The sequence below is a fragment of the Triturus cristatus genome, chromosome 6 (genome assembly GCF_964204655.1).
Source record: "Triturus cristatus chromosome 6, aTriCri1.1, whole genome shotgun sequence".
NCBI classification, from domain to species: Eukaryota; Metazoa; Chordata; class Amphibia; order Caudata; family Salamandridae; genus Triturus; species Triturus cristatus.
In genome coordinates this window covers 1,059,186,909-1,059,208,960 of record NC_140589.1, presented here as the reverse complement: position 1 = coordinate 1,059,208,960, position 22,052 = coordinate 1,059,186,909, and the positions used below count along the sequence as shown (strand labels likewise).

Sequence of the window (22,052 nt, the reverse complement as noted above, 5' to 3'; positions counted from 1 at the left end):
CGTTCACTATAGTACCCGCCACTATAGCGCAGGCCGCCGAGTAAGAATTTTTAGACCAGGTTGCCGGTTGCACTGAACCGTCAGTGTAAATGACACATTGGTATTGCTCAAGTGGACGCATCGACAGAGGAGGAGGATGAATAAACTCATACTGCAAAAACTCCTGCATCTGCAAAGAAAAGTAAAAAATAAAGGTGACATCTGGAGAGGTCAACAATGTGGCCCATTGTATCCAACGTGGATGCAATGCCTTTGAGTTCGGTACACTTGCCTTTGTCACCGCTTCAAGCGCGGGACATGGTGTTACAACCAAATCTGTGCCAGTGCGCGGTCCTTTAGGATCGCCATCTGGACAGCTGTCAAAACTTTTTCAATGTTGGAAAACCTCAATTCTGCTATAGTGTACAAATGTGACTTGTAAGCAATAGGCACTGTGTCCCCTTCATTAAACGTCAAGTATGTGAAACCCACATGTCCTGGGACGATTCTTATCACCAGGTTAGTATGGTTATCACAAGTCAATAAGAATTTGGATTCAATAAGATCAGACTGCAAATACTGCATTATAATGGAATGTTCCGGAAGCCAGCAGGACTTTGAAAAAGAGGGTTGGTTGTATCAAAGCATACAAGGGCTGGGCATAATCGGGGAAGTAAGTCCTACCGAAATTCAAAAAACCTAGTAAAGACTGTAATTTTTTCAGTGTAGTTGGAGGGCGCAAACGTGCGCATTCCTCCAAGAAGTGCGGCGCTAAGCCTCTTCCTTCACTATTGAGCTTGTAGCCCAAAAACAATACTGTGTACTCTGCAAAGTGGGATTTAGCAAAGTTAAACTTGTAACCGTGGTCCGCAAACAATACTATGATGCAATCCACGTGACAAGGATGAGGCCATAACTCGTCGTCTGTCAGATAAATGTCATCAACATAGGAGTATGCTTCTTCATCTATGCTGTCTAACAAAGAGACAGGGTGAACAAAACTGATAAATACAGACCCAGTCAGTGCTGTATTAGTTAAACGTGTCCAGCCGGACAGAGGTTCAATGTTTAATTTTTCAGCAATTCTTGGAGATATGTACAAGACAATATACTGATAGTGGGACACAAGCCTGCATTCCACTACAGAAATGTAAAAATGTACAAAACATATAGTCTGGGAAACATTTAAGCAAGGCTCAGGCAACGCTCACCTCTGTCCGGCTGGACACGTTTAAATAATACAGCACAGACTGGGTGTGTTTTTATCAGTTTTGTTCACCCTTTCCTAGGGACCATTGTTGCTTAGAATAATTGATTCCCAAGGTCCCAGGCAGACTTATTTGGGTCCCCCTTGTTGTTTAAAAAGAAGTCTAACAAAGAGACAACACGGACGGCAAAAACACCAGGGCTACTTTTGTAGCCCATTGCCAAAGCAAATTTTGTTTTTGTTATAAGCCCACGGTGAAGGCGGTTTATTGACTGCTTTCAAGGGACAGATTTTGCGTGTAAAAGCCGTTGGCTATGTCAAGTGTTGTTTTATATTTTTTACGAACCAGACTGTCGACTAATGCTGAACTATGGGTATTCTGCACCGCACAAGTCCGACAATGTGAGTTCAAATGTCGGTAATCCAAAACCAAGCGGGTCGACCCATCGGGTTTAGCTACTGTAAATAGAGGGTTATTCATTGGTGACACATATGTCTCAAGTACTCCCTGATACTCTAGTTGAAACAGAATATCGGCCACAGGAGCCTTAGCCTCCCGCCGGAGGGGATATTGGGGTTGTGGCTGTGGCATAGACTGTGATGGTATCTCATGCGGGGGAGAGTCTTTATCCCAGACCACCTGATTTCGGGATACAGCTGGCGCAAGCACCAAAGCCCACTCATCTGCAAAAGCCATAGCTTGCTCCTTGGATACATTATGTGAAAAACTGGGGAGTATCACCTCCTCTCCACGGGGAGCGGTAAGAACAAAAGGTGGCGGCCAATCTTTTTCTGCCAAAAGTATGTCATATGATGAAGTTAGATTTCCCCCAAAAATCCCTTGTATTACACGTTGTATGTCTCCTTCAATGAGAAGAACTATGTCATATAATCTGTCATGGGGAGCCACTCGGGTGTCAGCTGTCTCAAGTGAGATGAAAGTTTCAGTTGCTTTAGCCTCCAGAAATGGATGCAGTGCTTGCTGCACTATGGTAACTTCCGCTGCGCTGTCTAGCAGCGTTACTGCCCATGTTAAGTTCCGGAGCCGGGTTCTCACCGTCTGTGGCATATTTCGCTGTTGAAGCAGCAACTTTATTTTTCTGAAAAGGCGGGCGGTGACGAGGAAATTCGTCTTGTTTCCCTTTGCCGTCAGCCAGGTGAGATTGTTCACGTCCTTGCGGGGCACCTCAACCGCTGCTGTGATCCAGGCGTCCCCTCCACCGGCCTGTGAGCCCGATGTTGCCTGTGAAGAACCAGGAGAGCGCTGATCAGGAACCTAAAACCTGTCAGGTGACCTAATTCGTGCCCGGTCGCACAAATCCTAAGTGCGCTCAGAAAGATCGGGAACTGGTGACACTGTACGCGACCCCTGTGTCCGTTGTCGCTTCCCCTGTTTCTTATTTTTCCAATTCTTTTTAGGGAAATTAGGACGGTCGTCTTTGGCAGACTGAGCCATCTGTGTCTGCTGTTGTGCAGGTATTCTTGCGAAAGGCTTAACACCCAAAATATTGCGCCCAATTGTTCTATAAGCTTCTGCAATAATTTTTGGTAATTCACTGGGTTTCTCCTCATCACGGACAAGGCGCAAAGCATTAGACACTTGAAAGTTAACTGCATCTCCCTTGACATTCGCAAGGATCAGATCAGCAACTACGTCCAACACTCCGACCAACCTCATCCCTAACTACTCAGCCGCCTCCGTTCCATGTTCATCCTGAACACGTTTAATCATGGAGGGAAGCACTGTCATAGATAGTGTGTCAAAACATTTTGCATACACCGCCGTGAACACTTTACCCCAATTTTCACAATCATTTACTTCGGGTATTAAGTCTATCTGCAAACTAATAGTAAGAATCCTGTGTTTCTCCACAGGAGTTGTATTCGGAAATACCGCTTCCAGCTGGTCAAATTTCTCCGCAAGCCAATAAGGTAAATCTTCCTTATTCAGTGGACGCTTGCACATAACCAAATTAACCATGACTGGGCTAATAGTTAGTCCAGCAGGTCCAGCCAGTTGCACAGCAACGCCAGGTGCTCCCACCAGAAGATTGCGTGAGATGTATTGTACTAGAGCCCTGTGCACCTCAATCAAGGAGGTGTGTAAAACGCGCAACTCATCGACTGCTAGATAACGTGAATGTGGTGTGTACTCTGCCAAAACTGCCCACCGGAATCGACAAAGGGCCTAACCAGACCAGGGTCACGGTGTGGGGTAGGGCGCCATTAAACCAAACACGGTGTTGCCATGCTGAAATCGGAACCTCCAAAGTCATATATGGCAGATACGCTACAGGGATTGCAGCGGGAGAGTACTTATGGAATAAGCCATCATGTCCCTCCACTGCCGGAAGCATAACCCCAGAATAAAAAACCTCAAATGGGTGAGCTGCAGTAGCTCCTACCACAAAAACGAGTGAGACACCCGCGTTGGGCACTCCAAAAGCAGTCAAGTGATGATGGAGCGCCCCGCGGCAATGTGCCGCAATATCCACTTCGGCCATATCGAGAAAAAGCTTAACAACTTAAAGCGTGGCAGCGCAATAGGTAAGTAACTGAATAGTAACTATAAAACCTTTTTATGAATCAAGCTTGAAGAAAACCCTATAAACACATCAATATAGGTAGGTTATGCCGTCACAGCTGTTTACCGGAAAACAGAAGCGAGGGTATCATGGACAAGCACAAGACCTACTAAAGCGTCTCGTAAATAAGAACCAGATCAAACGTTAGGTGCGCCATGTTGCAGGGATTCTGCACATATACAGAACTATGCGCAGGAAACCAGGACCTCAGTATGTAGTGGTATACCAAAAAACCCACCTCGGTACCCAGATCCCCTATCCGACTAGCTATAGTGTCTCATTTGTTCTCTGTACTACAGCGAAGCTACCAATGATTAGACATCCTAGAACATGTAACTCCCTCCTCTCTCAGGATACGTGGGAACAAGAACACTCTTTCGTTCAAACTCTTGTACTTGTCCACAGCATGAGTAAAGAGCGTCAAACTATAGTTTCAAATGTTTATTTTAACTAACGTGCCCTATAATGCAATATACAAGCCAGTACTAGCAGCAAAATGCATAGGATCAAACAAATCAGCATGGTTACAATTCCATATAAAACAAAAGAGGAAATCATATTATAATGATAGTGGAAACAGGACTAAAGCACCATGCCACCCTCCCCGTGCTAGAAGCTAGTTTATTATAATTATAGAAGACCTCCAGGCTTTGTCAGGGGGACTCCATACCTCCGAGTTCAGATGCAGGAATTTACATCTCCGGACAAGCCCAGCTCTTCTATCCTGGAAAGCGTTTTCTCCAAGTGTGTTAACATGCATGCACAGCAATATTAAAAGCACCAGATTTCCAGGGTTGCAGCTGTGTTCTATGTTATGGCTAGGGACGTGAGACTGACCAAGGCAATTCAACAGAGCTCATTGTTTTTTTACTTTGAACACGCTGTGCAGACGAGGAGCAGAGTGTTCAACTAAATACATGAAATATAGACAGTTCTCATGTGAAAGCGAGCGAGCAAAGTGTTTACTAGAAATGTGCCATGTAGTAACGTGAGCAAAAGCGGCAAAAATGGCGTCCAACATATGCTAACATTAACACTGTCTGCAGGTGTGACCTCACTACATTGTCTAACTATCTTTATTAGGTGAACACCCACTTTTTTCAGAGGCGCAAAGAATGTCATAGAGTGTTATGAAAGACCACTCAATCAATCAATCAGCATTTGTAGAGCGCAGCACTGTCTCCCCGGGGGTATCTGGGCACTAGGGCAGGGGCGGCTACTCCATTAGGGTGGAGGAGCGTCGCCCCACTTCTTTCTCACAGTGCGAGAAGCAGAAACATAAAATGGTAAAACTTCAATTTTATGTTTCAGCTTGTCGCACTGCGAGAAAGCAGAGGTGTTTGGTTGGGGGCGGGTGGTGGTTGGATCTGCTGAAGGGCAGGGGAAGAGTGGCTAGCCCAATGCTGCGGGTCCTGACTGTTTGGTCAGGCCTCTGGGGCCAACCATACCATTCATTCGTACTCTCCCTTTTTTCCTTGTAGGCTGCATGCAGCCTACATAGAGAAAATGGCCTCCCCATAGGCGCCTCGCTGGGCGCAGTCCCCACCAATCACAACGCTGCCATTGCAGTGTTGTGATTGGCTTAGGATAGTGGAGGGAGCTGCCTGCCTCTTGTTCTACGGAACACGGCCAGGAGCTGAGACGGCGCGGGACCAGGGAAGGTAAGTTTATTTATTTTTTCATTAAATTCCCCCCATGCAAGCAACACCCACTTGCCCACATCCCCACACCCGCGAGTCATGCTGGCCGTGACTGCACTGGAGTGCAATGTCTCTATTGAAAAGTCTGGTCTTGAGAAAATGGCAGGAAGAGGGAAGAAACAAGCAGAAAAAGGCAAAACAGTAAACAGAAAAAACTAGCAAGCAGAAAAGGCAAAACAGAGGGCAGAAAAACAAGCAGAAACTGCAAAACAGAGCAGAAGAGGGCAAAACCGAGGGCAGAAAAGGCAAAACAGAGGGCAGACAAACAAGGTTGAAAGGCCAAACAGAGAGCAGAAAATCAAGCAAAAAAATTGCCAAAAAAGAGAGCAGAAAATTAGCAGAAAAGGCAAAAACAGCAGATGAGGGCAGAGCAGAGGGCAGAAAAATGAGCAGAAAAGGCCAAACAGAGGGCAGGAAAACGAGCAGAAAGGCAAAACAGAGGGTAGAAAAACGAGCACAAAAAAGGCAAGAAAAGAGGGCAGAAAAACGAGCCGAAAAGGCAAAACAGAACAGAAGAGGGCAAAATAGACAGCATAAATATGAGCAGAAAGGAAACAGGGAGCAGAAAAACTAGCAGAAAAGGCAAAACGGAGGACAGAAAAAGGCAAACATAGCAAGAAACGAACAGAGGAGGCACAAACAGAGGCAGCAGAGGGTAGCGGACTGCGAGCAAGCTAGAAAGGACCGCTGTTGCAAGGGGAGGTGGTACGAGGACCTGCAACAGCCACTGAGATGGTCCTTCAGGGCCAGACAATACTAAAGAGGCAAAAGTCAAACAGAATCAGAGATCTGGAGGCCAAGATACTTCTTCCAGAATTGGCTACCACCTCAGAATGCAAGAAACATAGGGCCAGAAGCAACTTTAGGAATACAGGGAGATGGCCTCATACGCAACGAAGGTGCACTATACTACAGAAATGACTGCATAAGGTCAGAAACTAAGTTGATAAACTAAATGCTTGGTTGAGTCATCACACCTACTCAGCCAAGATGGTACAGATGGCAAGGGATCCTGAGGGTAGGTTGATAATTGATGATTGTGGCTCGGACACTTATGGAGTATCAGTAAGTCTTGCATTGCTCTCAGATGGTTGATTACAGGTCAGGTTTTGGGGAAACTTGATTTCCCTCAATTACCGTTGGAATCTGATGGACTGAGAATAGGACCTTACAGTAGAGGAGATACCGAACCAGGTCCCTGTGGTCTTCCACTGGAGCTGAGCTAGCACTTTTCAGACTTGCTTAGTCCTTGGCTTCTGGACCTATTTTTAGATGCTAAGGCAGTAAATGGGTTCCCTACGGATCTAAGATAAGATAAGCAATTACTACATTCATCCACGAGTTAAGTAAACCGATGGACCAATGTTGTCAGGATCGAGCAAGCACCTACAATATGATGTCCTCAAAGAAACCACCAGTGTGTTTAGTCAATAGCTTGATGTGTTCTGGTATATGCAGGCTCTGGTCTGCATTTGTTACTGCATTGTTGGAGGAAATCCATTCCCTGCATATCTCTATTGTGAAGAACATGACATCACATGAACAGCAGCTCGGAAGGTGCCGCTGGCAAGAAGGTCAGAACCAGGAATTCAGAAATCTTTAGAACAGTTGTGTGCTGTTAAATGCACTGTTTCAGCATCAGCGGTTACACATCCTTTTGCAGTGTTATATAGCTTGCAAATCTTCATTACAGATCATGGGATTCTTTGTTCTTCAATCCCTGAAATTAAGTGTAGCATTGTATCTTGAATATTAAACTGAACCGCCACATAAAGATAAATAAGTAAGTGGTTAGCTAGGGACATTTGATTGGCTACAGTTTTCTATTTGTTCCATTGAATCCTGGACTCATGAGATTTTAACTATAACCAAGCTGGGTCTGAACTTTTGCTATACGTTAGTCAGAATATTCGTTGGTGATGTAATTAGTTGTGTGGTTTCATATCCTCTTGGATTTGTTAGGATGGTGGAGCTAGGAGACCACTGTGCCTTTAGTACATTATTCTGTTCCAGCACTTGTAGTGCACATTGTTATCCAATGCAGTGAGTCTTTGCTGGTTTCCTTTTTCATAAAGACACACATCAGAAAAAATTCGGAATCATTGTCTACACCAGAACAAATTTGGCAAAACTGCTATATTGCTGCATTCTCTTTGTCTATTCAAGCTGCCCAGAGCATTTACATCAAATCTCTGGGAGTCATCATTGGTGGCAGCATGGCCATGGGAATACTGGGTCCATATGTCTAAATGTTGAGGTCACAGCAGCACATAATTTGACACCCACCACCCAAGATATTTGGATGGCATTCGTGGCATGGGCTTTAAAGATTTAACAGTTAAAACCGAGAAAAGAAAAATAGTAAAGATTAATAATATGTATGTACATTTTATTGAAGAGATGAAACAGGGTAAACGAGATTAAGGGAGACTCCTGTTATCCAAAAGTACTCTTCATTGGGGTGTAGCAAAAACGTGGAAAATGGTTGACCCTCCAGTAGGGTACTTTAAGGATGTCTTAAGCAAGAAGTTAAGTTAAAAATTAAAGCTTTCCCAATTTGTAAGGGGGAGGCAAAAAACATTCTAAATTCTGTGGTGAAGATGCTGAGATTTGGATGTACAGCTAGGGATAGAGTTATGACTGAATGCCTTTGTAGTGCCACATTCCCTTTCGGTATATGTGAATGTGCATGCAAGGAGATGTGTGAATACACTATGAACACTTTGTACTTATGCATGTGACAACAAGTGTTTGAAGGCTGATGGCGAGGCAGGTGTTTTCATTTAAGGAAAAAGGGAAGATGCAATCAATATTAAGGTAAGGGAATTGAGAAGCAGATCTGCTATGGTCTTATTGTCCATGTGTGTGACCAAATGTATAAGTGAGAGGAGATTTCTAGTGGATGAGGAGTTAAGAGCGTGCCTTCAAAATGAAAGCATTGACAGTCATAAATGCGCTGTCCATGTCAAGCTAAGCACGGGCATGGGGCAACATAAACTATCCCTTGTGGGATGGACCCTGTGGATCTAAGACTTCCGCCAAAAATCAACAAGAAGTGAGAAGACTCAAGATCTGGATTTCCAGGCACAATGCCTCGCTCAGCTACTGGTGGCAGAGGCTCTCCCTGTCATACCATAGGTCTCACAAGCAGCTGCGGTCCGTGCAGGTAACAGCGGTGGGGCCGTGGTGGGGGGAGAATTCGAGGGACGATGCTGAGCGAAAATTAATTATTTAATTTTACCTTGGCTTTGTCCCTCAAAATTCCCCCCAACATGGCCCCACCGCCCCACCGCTGTTACCTTCATGGACCGCGGCTGCTCACAAGGTACACTAAGTAAAACCAAAGGGGATGATGGACGGAGTGATGAACATTACAAGCACTCACCCCCAGTCAACTGATCTGGGTTTAATCCATCATCATTCTTTAGTTCACTCCGCCACCCCAGTTCAGACATGGCCATATGCAAATCAGTCTGACCCTGTGCCTCATGAGAACAGTCCAGCCCGAACTGTCAAGGTACACTAAGGCACAGAACCCAGATCCAATAGTTTCTGCAGTAAGTGGTAACTGGTCTATGTAGTGAGTCACAGCTAAGAGCTACCAACTCGCGTGGGCATTAGGCATAACGAAGACCTCTTAGTTTTAACAAAGGTGGAGCAGGCCTTTATCCTACATACATTGCCAGATGTATCTCACATCTTCTAACAGGGATTTCAGGCACCACTTCTAATTTAGGTAACTCTCACAGAGGCATAACACAAATTAGACTCACACTTGCTCGGACAATGCAAGTCTCGACCTCATCGTTATCCTAGCTACTATCCCAGAGGAGGTGTATGACCCATATGGGTAACAACTTCAGGACTGGGGAAGTTACATCTCCCCAGAGAGAAGAACTATAACCTCACTATGGGTGTGCGCTACTAGGTCACTAGAATGAGTTACGGTATGAATGTTTATACGTATGTCTTAATAAAACCACCTGCCTTCCATGAGGCATAGATATTTATTGTTGAACTTGTTCTGCTGAGACATAGACAAATGTGTACTTAAATTCCCAGAGTATGGCACCAGGATATCCTTGTATGAGTGACTCATATTAGAGTGATGCAAGAAGGCTGTGCTGACTTGCAACCAGGGTGGAGGCATTACATATCCATTTACAAAGGGAATAAATCCAATAAATATGCTTCGTACACAGAAAAGGATTCCCTTCTCCTAGGTAGGTTAGCACCAAACAGAAGCAGAATAGGGGTCCTCCAAAAAACGTTTTACAGAACTCTACTATGGAAGCCAAGGCTATGAGAGAATGAAAGCACGGACTCGATTGAATTTGGATCAATAACAAAAGGAATGGAAAGAGCAAAATCTGTCCCAAGCATTGTTGCTTTTATGGTTACTACTCAACCGAAAAAAGTTTATTGATTCTAGACAGTTATGTAAAAACATGGTCATGGAACTCGACTGGAATGGTAAAGAACTTACACAATACTTATATTCTAGGGTTTTTTAAACATGTCTGGAATTATTATATTCCAAGTTACATGGACAAAATCTATTTGCAACCTTGAGCTAAGACAGAACAAAGGGCAGACTAGAATTGTGTGGAAATGTAAATTTGAATTACGCAGAGTTGAAAGTAACTGCAATTACTTGATCATGTGCGCTTGTGTGATCATAGAATCCTCTTCATAATAGTATAGTGTTTATGCTCCCTTATATTTGAGCTCACCAACCTATTTTCTCATTTGGCACTAAATATAGAGCACCATGACAATGTAATGGTGAGTCTGGTGCTTTTGGTATGATCATTCAATAATGGTAAGGATGCAGACATGTGAAGGATAATACCTAATTTACTATGTGTCGAAAATTGTAGGCAGTTTAATGGGCGAGTTTCTATCTGGAAAGCTGTATAGAGTAATAATTCATTTAGATGTTGCTACTCCCTGGTGATTTACTGAAATGGGTCACTAACAAGTTGCAACGGAAGTCCATTATCAATAAGGGAGCGTAATACAGGGTTAATATTTAAAAGTTTGGTTTGCTTCCTGTTGTCAGCTATAGCTAGCATGAACACTCATATTAAAGCCAGGACGCTATTTAGTGGACAGAAGCTCCTGCAAGGTGTAGTTTGATTGGTAAGTTAAAGTGGAAAGCAAAATTGCTCCATCCATAACAAACATTCATAAGGTTTAATTATAAAATATAAAACAATCGTTTGCAAAAGAAAAATAAGACATTAATATTTGAGGTGAAGGTTATATGAGAAGGTAGGAGCACTAGGAACGAGTGAACATGAGAATATTTTGAGAGCTCCATCCCAGAAGAACAGCTGTGACTTCACCTTAAGATGCTTTATCAAGCATTTGAAGAAATGTGCACTGGGCTTAAGATACAGTCTATTATTAATTGTAGAAAGGAGAACTACACATCACTGACAGCATTGGCATGAATGAGTAGGTATGTAGGTTAGATAAACCTGGTAACTACGGTGAAAAAATCCCATACTTTAGGCCTAGGTGGGGGTAGAGAGGTGTCCAACATGGATATTAGGAATCATGATAGGGGGTTTGTTGGCCTATGTTGTATCAGTCACTATTGTAACTGGTACTGACTGGGTAGCCTGGAGTCAGCATTACTCATTCTGATCCAAAATAGGGGCAAAGAATGCTCCTTCAAACTATCATTCGCTATCCATCATAAGTCTCTGTGCCAAGCCTTTTTAGAGGTTGGTCCTTCAGCACCTACTAGATTGGGTTAGCTTCAATAATATTTTACCAACATTTCAAAATGTTTATGGAGACTGGGTCTGAAAAGCAGTGGTCCTTGTAAGACCTGCAGGACATACTTTCTTCCATTGATGGAGGCTGCATTGTGCGTTTACTGACCTCTCCGGAGGATTCGGTAAGTTGTCACACGATATACTGTGGACAAAAGTGGTTTGGTGAGGTAACCTATTGTGTCTGACCAACGTTCTTTGCTCGTTACAAACTGATAACTGTGCCAAAACATGATGAGCTGCAAACATTTCTGGCGTTGACTCACACACACACACACCCACACACACACATTTCGCTTGCTACTGTGTTGCATTTAATTTGCGCTCACCTGTTTTCGTATCTTTGGTGATCTTGACAGCTTCATAATGGTCAAATGGGGGGTAAAAGCTTTGTTGTCCTTCATCGGTATGCCTTTTTCCTTAAATATCTTTTCTAGGGTTTCTGTAGGATACAAATGCATTGGTAGTAAGATGCCACATGCTGATGTATGCTTAACAATATGCTTTTGGTCGTATAAAATGTGTGTGTGCACCATAGTTAGAGAAACTATCAACAACAAAAAGGGAAGTCTTCTATGATCATCCATGCTAAAAAAAAAAAAAGCAAGCATTGTCAAAACCAATCAGTCTGGTTTATGCGAGATTCAGGCATTATAATTTTTTTTGGTATGGTATGGTATATCCAATCCAATCCAAAAATTCTTTATTTCGGCCGTATAGGCCATAAAAGATACAAAAATAAAACCGTTAACATTGCATACAAGAAAATATGTAATCACGCCTGAGTACCATTGGATTGCAAATTTAGAAATAAAAATAGTGTCCATATTTACAATTAGAAGAATGATGATCACAAAATTTTCCAAATTTGCATTAACTAAGCATTAATTTACGCCTTTTCGTCCAAATGGCTGTCAAGAACTTGCTTACTACAAACACAATAAAATTTGAGGTACTAGTCTTTAAAATTCTAAACGTTTGTAAACAGTTTTTAAAACCTAGATTTCTGCATAACGGAACCAGCCAGTGCTTCCTATGTTTACTATAGGCGGGACAGAAGAAGAGCACATGCATTTCATCTTCCGTACTACAACTGCATCCTGGGCAGGTCTTATCTGCTGAAACTGTCCATTTACTTGTAAACACTTTAAGAGGGAGAGTACCATATCTCCATTGAATAAAAAGCTTTCTTGCTAAAATTGGAAAAACAATATCCATAAAATCCCCAAATTTATAAGAACTTTTGGAAACCAAGAATGAGTCAGTAAGGGTGCCAATATTAGGGGCGCATAGTGCCGAATTCAAACTCTTCTCTTTGAAGAGCCCTGCCAAGGTCCTACGCGATAGCTCAAGGCATCCCCTCTCCGGGTCGCTCCACATGTCAAACAAGCCCAAGCGTTGGAATTCACGTTTGACAAAAGCCAACCAAGGTATTTTATCTGCGTTGCAGAGGCTCAATACCTGCTTCAGCTCCTGTCTATAGTGTGACAATTCCGCAGTGGTCCATAGCCAATGCCAGAACCTTAGTGGTTTCAGTGCTAATTCATCTTCTATAGGTAAGAGTCCCAGATCTAATCTTAAAGGGAGGAGTGGGGTGCCTTGTGGAAGTGACAGCAGCCGTCTAACAAAATTAGATTCCAGTTTAGAGATTTCAAGACTAACAGAATGACCCCACAGCTCTCCGCCGTAAAGTGCTGCAGCCCTGGCTTGAGTTTTGTAAATCTCCAGAGCTGAGCTTACTGGCTTAAATGTAGATGAGTTTGAAACCTTCAAAATGCCACCCGCCAATTGAGACAGCTTTAAACGGGATTTTGCTTGTTGTGGTCCCCAAAAGAGGTTTTCATGCAATGTTACCCCGAGATACTGGAACGTAGTGACCCTTTCCAACCTTACAGACCCCAGGGTCGGGTTTAGACATGTAGATGCCGAAGGATTTAATATCATGTACTTTGTTTTATCAGCATTTATCTCAAGGCCCCTGGATCTGCAAATGTCCCCAAACCCGTCCAGTATCCGTTGTATCCCCATAGGGGATTTGGAGAGCAGGAGGGTATCATCAGCAAACATGAGTGCTGGTACCCTCCTGCCCACCAACCTTGGTGCATCATTATTGGGGAGACTGTCAAGATGCGAAATTACACCGTTGACATAGTGGCAAAACAGGGTTGGTGCTAGGACACAACCCTGTCTCAACCCCCTGCCAACTGGGAACCTAGATGACAATGCCCCGTTCCTTCCGCATCTGACCTGAGCAAAATTCCCACCGTGGAGCCTTATCAGTATATGCAGAATTTGTGGTGGAACACCCAAGTCCTGGAGAACCCCCCACAATTTCTTCCTCGGTACTAAATCAAACGCGGCCCTGCGGTCCACGAATACCATGTAGAGGCTGCCACCCTCGATCTTTGCCGTTTTCCAATAAAGGAGAATAAGGCGAAAGAACTGGTCCATGGTAGACGTGTTCCTCCTGAACCCTGCTTGGAGAGGACTTAGAACCTTATGTTCCTCCATCCACTCCAGAAGATGGTCCAATACAAGGCGTGCAAAAAGTTTTTGGGGGACATCGATCAGGCTTATTGGCCTGTAGTTGGCTGGGAGCAGAGGAGAAACCCTTTTGAAAATTGGGACTATCTCCGCTCCCAGCCAGGTACAGGGAACCTCCATACCCTTTACAATTGCATCAAAAAGGATAAGCAGGTAAGGAGCCCAAATCTCAGGTTCGTGCTTAAATAAGTCCCCAAACCTGGAGCCTTACCCATCGCAAGTCTCCCTATCGCCTTGTGCACTTCACCCAAAGTAAACTCTAAGGGGTCATGTTGTATATTTAAATCTATTGAACCAGTAGCAGTTTGTACCCAGGGTTCTTCACAGTAAAGAGCCTTAAAATGGGACTCCCAAATTAAGCCATCAATGTTTGATTCTACTGCAGCTTTGGGTTCCCCTGACCCTGTATTAATTAGAGACCAAAATCTGCTTGTGTCTCTTGACTCTAAAGCCCGTGTTAAGTTGTGCCACCTATCCCAGTCCCATTCTCTCTTTGCATGTGCCATAACTTCTTTATAGCGTCGTCTAAGATAATGTATTTTATTTTTGTCAATGTCAGACTTAACTGCAAGGATCAACTCGGTCTTAGCTTTTCTACATGCAGAGTTATACCAAGCTGATACAGGAGACCTATTCTTCCTTGTAGCTACCAAGGGATTGAAGACGTCTCCTAACCCGGTAAATAAGCTTGCATGAATAGAACCTAGTTTCTCATTAAATTCTGTGGGCTTGGGTTGGCTAATCAGGCTGTCTACCTCTGTTAATCGTGAGTGGACCAGATCATACAATTTAGCTATTTTCTCTGCTGAGTCTACTATTTTACCCCATTTTACCCTTCGCCTGTTATTAGATAATACTAACATTCCTTCCCCCAAATCATCTATTCCTAAAATAGGAATTGTCTTGGGGCCCGGGAACACCATATCCAGACAAAGAGCATTGTGGTCGCTATCGGCCCTTGGAATGACTCTAAAATCAAGAACCTTAGACCACATGCTCATCTCCACTAGTATGCAGTCTATACATGATTCCTGCCCCTTCCTATTAAATGTACACACTGAAGGGCTATCGGACTGGGTACGCCCATTACAGGCCCTCAAAGAATTATTTAATATGAAGGATATAATCTGAGCCGCCAGAGGAGACTACAATTTTGGGGATGGCGATTGACATGGTGGAATCACCCAATAATCATCCTCACCCAAAAGGGCACCCTCTCTCATTCCTGAAAGCAGCTCAAACTGGCAATTGACGTCTCCCGCCAAAAGAAGGCGACAGTTACCAGGCAATGAGCTGATGAAATTTGACAAATCATTTATAGTGGGCGATTCCATATTCAAACCAACTGGGCGAGAATACACATTCACAATGGCCAATTTATAAGCATTTGGCCATTTGAGGAGTATACACTGAAGGTCTGCAGGGTGCGTAAGCATAATCTCTGCTGTACAGCCCAAGTGGGCGGCTACCCAGATTGCAAGGCCGCCTGACGGCCGTCCTCTTCCAGCCCACCTAGCAGGGACATATAAAGTTGCGAAACCCTCTCTGGGATATTCCACCCTAGCCCAAGTCTCCTGAAAGAGACAAATATCCTTGTGGTCCACTAAGAATCCCCACTCTATGCAATTTAACTTGTTTGATAAGCCCGCCACGTTCCAGGACAATATAGTCATCTTCTTTATCTTTGGAAGGGGCGGGCTTCCTAAGTTAACTCCCTCCACAGAATTCAGCTGGGGCGATAGCATTTCGTGGGGTAATACTAAACTGTCCGGATACTCGATGCCTGTTTCCAAGATAAGTCCCCCAGTAGATATATATGAATCTGTCTGAAGGCCTAAGGGATCACTCTTGAACATCTCCACCACTCCACCCAGGCTAGTTTTGTGGGCCAATTGAGTTCTTGTTCCTGCATTCGTCTCGCTACGATGCAGTCAGTCTATCTCATCCAGGGTACTGAACCTATTCTGTAGGGTTGGGTAAGTCTGGACAAATGGCTGGCCATACATACCCCTCTCTGGCCTGGACCCACAACGATATGACACTGAAGTCCACCCACCATCCCGCTCATTCAAGTTGCCTGGAGGATATGACCCAATAGTTGACCCAGTACTGTTTTGACTCCAGTTACAAATGTACTCAACAGTACGAGGGTCCCTAAAATTTACCAACACACAGTCACCTACTATAGTTTTAGGAGTGGAGCCCACCCATGGAAGCCTTCGTACCATCAATATTTCACTTGTGATATGTGAGGGTAATGGTCTATTAAGATTGAGCCAATGAGTCACCTTGTTTCTTAAAGACCTATATGGTTCCCGATCTGTTTTACTTAGTTCGGGAATACCAGTTAAAACCACCAAATACGGACTAGTTTCCGGTGGTAGGTCAATTCTGGGAACCACCCGAGCAACTGCTACAGGCAGGGTTTGGCCACTCTCTTTTGGTTTTCCTAGACCAAAGGATGTATGCTTAGTCAGGCTATCAAGAGGGGTGTCACAAGAATCCTGGGTCCTCGTTGGGGGTATATTATTGTAATCAATAGCGTCAGCATTGGTAGAAGGAAGTTTGTACGCTGATGCCCCATCAAAACTAGAAGTCGTTACAATGTTTCCCTGCTCTGGACCGTTTAAATTGTTTTTGGACATAGAGCCCCATATATCTTGGTCAATTTGCATGAGCCTCTTTTCGATACTCCCCAGTCTTTCCTCTATCAGTCCAAGCCAGGCCCTAAATAAAGCACCCATTTTTGTCATTATAAAATCTTGAACCAAAGTAATATTTAGTGCGGGGCAGGACACAGCCCCAGGGCTATGGCCAGTGCCCAAATCATTCAGTGACCTTGATCCCTGAGCAGCCTGATCGTTCTGAACACAACCCCCCTTATCTACGATTATTGTGTCACTGTCAACATATGCTTTAGCACGTTTCGATTTTTTCCCACCAACCACAGATGTTACAACACGCTTTCTTTTAGAGTTATTCCCCTTAGTATTTTTCCGAGTTTGACTGATTGGTGATTTCTCAGGAGGAGCCACCACATTAGAAGTTTCAACAGTCAAAGGAACCTCTATTACTGGTTGGGAGGCCAGTGGTAAGGAACAATTCTGTTCGAGAGATAAAGGCGAGGTATGCACAGTAACTGGGACTAGCATTGAACCCCGGGAACAGACACGATCAGGGGTACGTACATTGGCGATGTGTCCCATTGAAGAACGTTTGGCCAGAGCAAGGTCTTGCGATACACGTCGATCCATCAGAATTATCCCCTGGTCAATCACCGAATTTGCCCTGGTGATAAAATTATCTAGGGTGCCTGTAAGCTGGCCCATGGCAATCATTGTTTTGTTTCTCAGCTCCCGAGCTGCCATACCTGGGTAAGCTGTGCGCTGACGATCGTTCCGTAGCTAATTGATACGTACTTATTGCTACCTGAAACCCACAACGTGAAGGGAGTATATACCCACAGGTATCTAGACAAGAGATGAAGAGAAATGGCCCGGTCCGGTCTCTCGCGGTCTAGAACGGGCTAAAACGGGCCCGCCCTTGGCCCTGCCTTCGCCCGGCGCACACCCGCACGCGTCCCGCGTTGCGTGTGGTGGGCACGGTTTTGAATGCAGGCAAGAGGCAGGAAACAATCAGGGGAAGAGGCAGCAGCTGTGTGCAAGCTGATGCTGCTGGACCTCGCAGTCCCGCAGTGGAAGCCCAAACCGGGAAAGTCCGTAAACACTGTTCCTTCTGCGAGTGGCTCCCGCGAAGCGGGGGCCGCGAGCAGTTTTGAATGCAGGCAGGAGGAAGGAAACAATCAGGGGAAGAAGCAGCAGCTGTGTGCAAGCTGAGGCTGCTGAACCTCGCAGTCCCTCAGTGGAAGCCCAAACCGGGAAAGTCCATAAACACTGTTCCTTCTGCGAGTGGCTCCCGCGAAGCGGGGGCCGCGAGCAGTTTTGAATGCAGGCAGGAGGCAGGAAACAATCAGGGGAAGAGGAAGCAGCTGTGTGCAAGCTGAGGCTGCTGGACCTCGCATTCCCGCATTGGAAGCCCAAACCAGGAAAGTCCGTAATCACTGTTCCATCTGCGAGTGGCATGGTATGGTATGGTATATGATATAGTATGCCTGTCAGTATATAGTATAGTATGTCTTTGTTAGTATGGTATGGTATGGTATGACCTGTCATTGTGTGGTGTGGTATCCTACAGTATGGAATGGTATGGCCTGTCACTGTATGGGTTGGTGTGGTATGCTACAGTATGTAATGGTATGGCTTGTCATTGTATGGTATGGTGTGGTATGTTACAGTATGGAATGGTATGGCCTGCCATTGTATCGTTTGGTAAAGTCTGTAATTCTATAGTATGGTATGGTATGCTAGAGTATGGAATAATCAGTCATTGTATATTATAGTCTGGCATGGTGTGGCCTATCATTGTATAGCATGGTGTGGTATAGTAAGGCATGTCATTCTGTATTATGGTATGATATGGTGTGGTCTATCATTAAATAGTATGATAAGGCCTTTCATTGTATAGTATGGTATGGTAAGGTCCGTCATTGTACAATATGTTTTGGCATATCATTGTATAGTCTAGTATGGAATTGTATGATGTGGTCTGGTCAGTCATTGCATGGCATGATATCAAATGATTTGGCCTGTCAATGTATAGTATGGTATGGTATGGCCTGGTATTCTATAGCATGGTATGGCATAGCCTGTAACTGTTTAGTATGGTATGGTCTGTCATTGTACAGTATGATACAGCCTGTAATTGTATAGTATGTTATAGCCTGTCAGTGTATAGTTTGTCATGGTATAGCCTGTCATTCTGTAGTATGGTATGATATGGTATGGCATGGCATGGCATTCAATAGTATGGTATGTTATTTTATAATATGGTATGGCCTGTCATTGTATAACACAGTATGGTATGGCCTGTCATTGTGTGGTTTGGTATGGTCTGTCATTGTATAGTACGGCATGGTATAGCCTATCTTCGTACAGTATGGTATGATATGACCTGTTATTGTACAGTATATATATAAAAAAAATTAAACACAGACACATGAGAGAGAGCAATAAGGGCACATGTCAGGGGCACAGAAGTACAGCGTATTCCAAACAGTGGGTCACGAGCTGATTTTTGGTGAGTCGGGAAAGTCTGAGCAATAAATTAAGATGCTTTTACCTTCTGTGTTTCACTTGTCACATTTACTGGTGCGACAAAGACAGAAATCAAATGTCAGCCTATGTCTTCTGACAAATTGCTTCAGGATTGTTGTTCACTTTTCTTTCTCTGACTGCAAAGTGAAAGGGATTTTTAAAGCGAATTATATGACAATTTTGATGCAGCACCGGGAATGTGAAAGTAAAGGTGCAGTGATTCATGTCTTTGTTCTTACCACGAGGAGGTATCAGTGGCCTGTCTTTTGTTCCTCACACACATCAGCACAAGGGCCTCCCAAGTATGACACCCAGTTGTGAAGCTGGGGTCCGCCTCCAGTTAAACCAGGACACACACTGCCCAGAGTCAAGCAGTGCCTGATGGCCATCCTTGTGCCTCCTCAGTCTCGGAGCTTATTCTTGCTGCACTATTGACATCACTTGACACCCCTCTGTAGCTCAGTGTATACCTGCACTAGCCCAAAAGGGGCCTTGCATTGTTCTGATTGGCACACGCATAGCCTCGAAGGTGTTTATTGTATACTTGTCGGTCATAAAAGCAATTGCTGAAGATTTATAATTCATAAAAATCGTAACGAATAGTCTGCATGCTTACCTTTAAATAAAATATTTGGGTTCTGAACTTCAACATTTTTGCATAATTACTCAATAAAAAAATTGACTTTTAGGGAATGCAAATAGTTTAACACAATCACTGGATGATGTGCACCATTGTGTCAGACCTGTACGAAAATTAACTCTGATGCAATCTGTATTATTATGACCGATTCACGCCTGGCCAGCGGTAAGCAGGACAAGCAAGCACAACTCGCCTCTAAGTTTTGACAGGAGCTACGCTGGCAGATATCTGACAGCAGATATCTAGCAATTTATCCTGGCATGATTTTCAGGACTGATCAATTCCCTTTTTTTGGGTCCTGGATATATTTCAGGAGGAACGTAGCCATTCTGGAGTCAATTTCTGGCGTTACTGCCACCTTGCCTAGTAGGTCAGGTCGAGGGCATTCTGCCTGGAGGCAGGCTTTAACCTCTATTATTTATTGGGTTATGTAGGCTCCCTGCAACAAACTTGGAGACTTTAGTAGAGGGAGTCCACCATGAGGAGCAGTGGTGTAACAGGTCCTCAGGGAGCAGCATGTCAGAGTGTTCCTCTGGGTCATTGTCTGGGCTCGGCGGGGTTGGCCTCATCAGTGGAGTCTCCCGGGGATTCCTCCTCTTCTGCGTCCAGGCCCAGCGGGTGGCTACAGCAGCGACATCCAACAGGGTATCCTGCAGCTCTGCATCTGGGAGGGCCAAAAAGACTCTCTTTAGGAGCTTGACAGCCCCCAAATATATTCCTGATGTGCTCTTGTGCTTAGGGGGCTGCTGGGTTTGGGAGTTTTGGCAGGCATAGGTCTGAAAAAGTGGCTCTGTATATACTGTTCCCAAATAGGTACAGGTTGTACAGAGTCAACAGTTCCCAGAAATTTGGCAGAGGCTAAAGTTAGATATAACCTTACTCTCTAAAGTGGTAGCTTTGGTCGAGCAGTTAGGCAGTATCAGAGGACAGTGTAAAGCATTTGTTGTACACACTCAGTCAGCAAATGGTCTCACACACTCAATAACTGAACTCTAGGCCAATAGTTTATATATAAAAAATATATGCTTGTTTTATTTTATAACCAACAATTGGAATTAAAATATACTTTCTCAGAATGAGATGCTTTATATAAATACTTTTGCAATATACAATTGACTTTTGTAAACAGTTACAAGTGGTTGCAATAGGCAACACTATTTTAAACACAATAATGCATTGAGTTCAATGGAAGTTTCATGTTATTTGCCACAGATTACTTTTAGGATTACTTTTGGAATTCCAGGACTGGATCCTAGATTCAGTCCTGGGTCAGTACTTGGAATCAAGTGATTTTTAGACAATATTTTGCTATTTTAACAGTTGACAGAAAATATTTCATAGAAAACAGTCAATGATTCCCAATGGCAGAAAATTAAAGTTGCAGGTATAGTATGTTCTCGATACTTTTGTAATCCAGTACTGGGTGCCGAGACTCAGTACTGGGACCTTTATCCAAAACAGGTAAGTAATTACGTTTTCAGATATTATACGATTTTTAAAGAATATTTAAAGATTGCAGAAATTGACACTTAGAAGAATTTTCACAGAAAAACAGTCAATGATTTCCTATGAAAGAAAATTGGGTTACTGGTAAGTACAGTTGTAAGTAGTTTTAAGAGTCAGTGCTGGGCACCAAGATCCAGCACTGGGAGCTCACCTAAGAGCAGGTGAGTATTTTCATTTTCGTTACTCGGCTGATTTTTGGTGAATATTTTAAGTTTTGGAAAGCCCACACTTAAAAGAAATTTCAGAAAAAAGCCAGTCAATGTTACCCTATGGAGAAAATTGAGTTATCGGTTTAAAGGTAAGTACTCTTCTGGCAGAGTTAAGGTTCTGGGCATAGACGTAGGGGTCTCCCAGGGTCAAGTAGGTACAGTTTGTTCACCCCCAGTGACACAAGGACGACCGGGTGCAGAGAGAGTTAGGCCCAATGTTATCCTATGAGAGGTAGGGGGGCCTTGGTTGGTGGCTGCTGACTAGCAGGCCACGCGGATGTGGGAGCTGGACTCCTGGTCACTTACTCACGGCAAGTGGAGAAGTAGATAGGTGTAGAGGTTGCACTGCCAGGGCCACTCGGGCGGGTGGGTGCAGGGTGCTTTTGAGCCTTCGGGCGCTCAATTGATTTCAATGGGAAATCTCCGGTTTAGAAAAAAACTGCAAGCTCGGGGACGAGGATTCTTTAGGTGCCACCACCACTTCGAGAGGTGAGTTGGGTAGTTGGAGGATAGGTAGGTACCCCGGGATTGGGCACAGGGGGCCGCGGGGCGCCGAGTGCAGGGGTGCCTTTTGGTGTCGGGAAATCTTACCCTCTGTTGATCGCGGTTGGGGGGGCAGCTTGTTCTGAGGCTGCAAGCTTCTTCAGGAGTGTCGAGGGAGGTCCTTGGGTGCCGGACTCGGGGTCACAGTCGCCGTGGGGTCGCCTTCGTGGTCTATGGTCACTCCGGCACAGGCCAGGCTTGGC

The 22,052-nt window shown here is 44.3% G+C and overlaps 1 protein-coding gene across 4 annotated transcripts in view; it reads right to left on the bottom strand.

Annotated features, from left to right (window-relative positions):
* Window positions 1–22,052, bottom strand: part of AKAP7 (A-kinase anchoring protein 7) — a 1,351,667-nt gene that overhangs the window by 993,010 nt on the left and 336,605 nt on the right. For all 4 annotated transcript variants that reach the window (XM_085611892.1, XM_085611893.1, XM_085611895.1 and 1 more), the window contains exon 6: window positions 11,584–11,696. In XM_085611892.1, the coding sequence (XP_085468018.1) occupies window positions 11,584–11,696 (113 nt within the window). The remainder of the gene's footprint in view (window positions 1–11,583; window positions 11,697–22,052) is intronic.